Consider the following 5,062-nt stretch of genomic DNA (forward strand, 5'->3'; position numbering starts at 1 on the left):
CCACAGCTTTAAAGAAGGAGACGAGAGCGGAAAGGGCGACCGTCAGTCTACTACCAAAAAAGTTAAAAAGTGAAATGTGGCAATTTTGTGGGACAGACGAAAATGAAAAAACGTGACAAAATTTCAGGGACAGAGAGAGTACAACTCTATCCATCCCAAAAAATAGAGACATTTTAAATGGCATAAGTTTTAATGCATAATTGGTAAATATAAAAGAAAGAAATAAAAAGTATCGGCATATGTTAATGGAGAATAAGGCTCACCTCATTAAAAATAAATAAATTACCAAAAATAGAAATGAACTAAGACCAACCAAAATGAAAAGAGCATGGGACGAATGTAGTATTTTGATTGTTTCTATACTTCATTCGTCAATTACGACAAAAATAAACAAAATAAAATAAATATCGTGTTCTACCGACAAAGTAACATTTTTTGAACAATGTACTCATCTAATCTTAGTAAAAATTTATAGACCAAGGCTTATCCAGAATAAAGCTAATCATCTTTGTATAGAGAATGATTTAATAGAAGAGGGTACTGAAAATTTGGTATTCATTACATTTTTTAATTGAACACACACCATAGCAACCATCTTCAACAACGTAGAAAGAGAGTTTAATTATTGAGACATGAAAATTCATACAAACGACAAACACAAATCAGGACTAGAATGAAATATCGATGAATGATAGAATTATATGAATTTTGTCATCGATTTGATCGTGACGGATGATCCAAGAAGCAGCTTCCCAACTTCCACAGTGAACGTATCATAACGCATGAAAATTTCGACCAACATCATCCTTCCTAGCAGCACCACCATATCCTTGGCAGGACATTGCTTGTTGTCCGCGGTCGGGTTGTCGGTCTCCCTCCCGTTGGACCAATAAACATACTTTATTAGCTTCTCTCCGTCATCCATGAATCTCTCGGGCACGAACTCATCTGGATTCACAAAAGTCAAAGGATCCCTAGTGGCAAAAGGTTGGTACCCAAAAATCATCTCACCCTTTTTGACCACATAAGTTGCCACGTGGCTCGAAATTTTCAAATCCTCCTTGGCCTTACCATATTGAAACTGAACCGGGGGTTCAATCCTCATCGTCTCCCACACCACGGACTTGACCAGACTCATCTTCTCGAGGGCCGCCAACGTTACGCCTCCTTCCTCCTCCACAACCCCCCTAATCTCGACTGCGATACGGCGATGCAAGTCCTCCCCGCCACCGCCAACGTACTTCAACAAAGCCGGGAAGAGAATCTTGGTCCCACCATAAGAGTTAAATCCCATAACAAACATGAGGTTATGGGAAGCCTCATCCCTACTCAAACCCTTCTTCTCCGCCTCGTCGAGCAACTCTCGGGCCTCCTCCTGGAACGCCTTATGAACCTTCTCGTACCTGTTGGCAAATGAAACAAAAATAACTTTAACAAAAGAACTGAAACACTATATAAGTCTCACAAAAAAATTATCTTTTACGGACACAAAAATTAAAACGCAATTACTAGCATTGGAAAATTTTAAAAAATAATAACAATTTATAGTACGCAAAAGGACAAATTAATTTAATCTTTTGCTTAGGACGCTTCCATTTGTGTCCTCTAATTTTAGATGGGACACTAACAATAAAGACGCTCTTTGAAGTGTTGGTGACATATTTAGAAACATAAATTAGCATACTTAATTGCATTAAAAAACATCATTAACGGTTTTTTTTTGCTGTATTAGATCTCAAGGCCACTTCTCCTATCATCAGTTGGTTTTAGGACGTAACCCTACCCGGATTTCGCCAGAAAATACGGCAGAGGGAATGTATGGAGCACCAAATCCTCGATAAAATTAGGCACAAACTTCAACCCTAATGTGACCAAAGGAGCCAGCTGAAGAAGCAGCCACGTGTTAAGGCTGGAATTCCCATTGCCAACGCCGGTGTCGTAAGAGCTCTTGCCGGAGAATAAACGGAAGAGCAAATCAAACGACATTTTATCGCTGACGGGGTTGAAAGCCGACTCCCCTTTTGCGTCGAGATCGGCCTCCACGTCAGCGAAGAGCTGAGAAACGGCGGCTTGAAACGTGGGTATCAACTCCTTATGCAATCTGCCGAGGAGGGAGAGGAGGAAGCCCTTGATAAGGGCGTGTTTGGGCTCGGAGGGGTCGAGGTAGGAGCAGACGCGGTAGCCGCCGGTGAAGCTTGTTGACGGCATGAAGGTGCCGGTGAAGACGTCTCTCTTCTCCACTTTCGACGTGTCGAAGAGGATTGGGAAGCTCACGGCGTCGAGAAGGACCACAACTTTTGTGTTCCGAGCGTTGAATGGGCCGGGTGGGGCGTTGGCTCGGAACACGGTGGAGTTGTGCTTCTGCATTCGGTCGCGGAAAAACTCGTCCGGGCCCTGGCGGTAGTGGAAGTCAAGCCGGTCCGATATCGCCCCGAAAAACGGGTGGCCATAGCCTCCCGGAATTTCTTTGATTTGAAGCTCTTCAGTTGAAGAGTTTTTCGCAATGTTGGAAGACATTTCCTTCAATGAAATTAATACTACTATTGATGGAATAAAAGTGTAGGTTGTTTGATTTATGCATGGCTAGTGGAACTAGAGCAATTTATAGAGTGTGATGGATTATTGAAGAATTAAATATTATGCGTACTTACTTGGAAGAAACAAAATTTTTAGGTTTAAATTTACTCATGCGTTTATGAACTCGTACAAGTATTAGGCGCGGATGAAAAGTTGCGATGTTTACATGGCGCAGAACTCATAAGCGGTGAAAAATTATTTTTCATAGGTGCTGCACTCTATACTTCATTCATTCACGAAAAATAATTTTATATTTATTCGTATTTATTTATTTATTAAAAAAATAGTCTTATTTCTATTTATAAAAGCTTTCTTATCATTTTTTTATTTCTCTCTTCTAATTAAAGCTTATATGGTTTACATCCCTGTTTATATTTATGGATTATTTGTGTTTCAGGAATTGTAACTCAGCAAAAATTCCAACAATTTTATCTCATGACCTAAGGCGCAATTTAACTGAGTCAAATACAACTGGCCAACTTTCCATAATTTAGTTACTCCCTAAAAGTACCTTTTACCGCATAGTTGTAGACACAATTACTGTGCTTTACAAGTCAAAACCTTTTTTTGACTTGAAAACAATTAGGGGAGGGCCTCATTTTTTCTCAGTCAAAAAACATCGTACTCACTCGATATGAAAATTCAATCACACTATTATAGTAACTCTAGAGAAATTTTTTCTGTGTTTTCTAAATTTTCTTGGTTTACTCATATTGTTTTTGTAGTATTAATTTCTTAGTGTGATGAGAATATTTTTTTTCATTTAAATTTTTACTAATTTATTTATGTATATTGTTTTGTATTTTTATTTTTAGTTAAGATAAATTTTATTGACATTTTAAATATATATTTATCTTGGTTATTTAGAATTAAACATATAGGGATGTGATCAAATGAAAACTCTAAATATTGTACAAATTCAAAACTATGATCTGGATCATTGAAAAATGTCAACAGATCAAAAAAAACATCAACAGAAAAATGTCAATACAATTTCAAAGGTAATCAATGATTGATGATGTGTTGATATTGTGTTGATACTGCGTTGACATTAAAATCTTGAAATTTTACATTATGTTGATATTGTATTGAAACTGTGTTGAAGCTGTATTGAGAAGTTTTGAATTTGTACAATATATAAGTTTGCATTTTATAATTACCCTAAATATATATTATCGTATTATGTGAAATCTATTTATATATTTAGTGTTAACTAAATCGTTACATCATTATTATGTTGATTTAATAAAATATTAAAATTGATATTATATTAAATTAGATTTTACTAATTTATTCATTCTTTTACTTTATACTCTATTTAATACTCCATCCATCCCCAAAATATTGTCACGGTTTGACCGGGCACGTGATTTAAGAAATGTAATGGGAAGTGAGTTAAAGAAGTTGGTAGGATGTGAGTCCTAATTTTAAAATATTAATTTCAGGAACGGAGGAAGTACAATTTCCTAAAACTCTCACTTATCACAGGATAGAAAAAGTACTCCCTCCGTCCCACAAAAGATGTCACACTTGTGGGACGGCACGGGATTTTAAGAGGTTTTGTTTTGTGTGTTAAATGGAGAGAGAAAATATAATTTTTATATTCATGTGAGAGATAACTTTTCCTAAAAGGAAAATGTGACATCTTCTGTGGGACAAACTAGAAAGGAAAGTGTGACATCTTTTGTGGGACGGATGGAGTGCTAATTTACTTATCATTCGTACATTATCTTAGAAAATAATTACTACTCTCTCCGTCCCGGCTAAGATGACACATTGCTTAGCCGACACGGGATTTTAGGAGTTATTAGTTAAAGTGTTTAATTGGAGAGAGAGAAGGTGGGTGAAAGTATTAAAGTAGAGAGATAAAGAAAGATGAATATTTTAATAGGAGTGAGAAAAAGTGGTTGAGTGTATTTATTGGAGAGAGAAAGTTACCAAAAAAGGAAATGTGTCATCTTAGTTGAGACAGACTAAAAGGGAAAACATGTCATCTTAAGCGAGACGGAGGGAGTAATAAAACTTGTTAAATTCTATTTTAATAAGACAATGATAGATCATTTAATATGTCGTACACTAAAAAAACTCTCTATTTAGTGACCGATTGTTCCGTCACTTAACAGAGAAATTCTGTCACTTAACATGATTAGTGTCAAATAGTGTCAGTCGGATAGGTCGTAATTATAAAGCCTGTCATTACAAATTTTTTGACGGAAACATTTGTCACTAAAGTTACAAATTATAAAACTCTCTATTTAGTGACCGATTATTCCATCCAATGACAAAAAACATAGGGCACCTGGTTTGGTAAGTTTGTATTAGTGACATACTAATCCCTGACGCATGTTCTTGAGATTAATATTAATTGGTAAAATGCAGGTGGTTTTAGTAAAATCTGTTATAGTCAATAAACTTAGCTAATTCCCTAATCTTCCTGATTTTCTCTATAACACGCTGTAAACGCTACAATGTCATGCCACTTCCA

General features: G+C 36.2%; 1 protein-coding gene across 1 annotated transcript; it reads right to left on the bottom strand.

Moving 5' to 3' along the window:
* Nucleotides 1–527: 527 nt before the first annotated feature.
* LOC125197488 (allene oxide synthase 3-like) lies at nucleotides 528–2,546 on the bottom strand. Its single transcript, XM_048096240.2, has 2 exons — nucleotides 1,784–2,546; nucleotides 528–1,403 (listed from the first exon to the last, which is right to left on the bottom strand). Exons 1-2 carry the CDS (start codon nucleotides 2,515–2,517, stop codon nucleotides 698–700), a joined length of 1,440 nt encoding a protein of 479 aa, XP_047952197.2. The 5' UTR covers nucleotides 2,518–2,546; the 3' UTR covers nucleotides 528–697.
* Between the last annotated feature and the right edge of the window lie 2,516 nt (nucleotides 2,547–5,062).

The sequence above is a fragment of the Salvia hispanica genome, chromosome 4 (assembly GCF_029641045.1).
Source record: "Salvia hispanica isolate PSC_SH4W2 chromosome 4, Shi_PSC_v1, whole genome shotgun sequence".
NCBI lineage: Eukaryota > Viridiplantae > Streptophyta > Magnoliopsida > Lamiales > Lamiaceae > Salvia > Salvia hispanica.

What these genes read in the sequence shown, in the direction of transcription:
- LOC125197488 (XM_048096240.2), bottom strand. Translation starts at nt 2,517, where the DNA reads ATGTCTTCCAACATTGCGAAAAACTCTTCAACTGAAGAGCTTCAAATC. An exon ending in TATTTTCTGGCGAAATCCGG is followed by an intron (nt 1,404 to 1,783) that starts GTAGGGTTACGT and finishes ATTTGCCAACAG; the next exon opens with GTACGAGAAGGTTCATAAGG.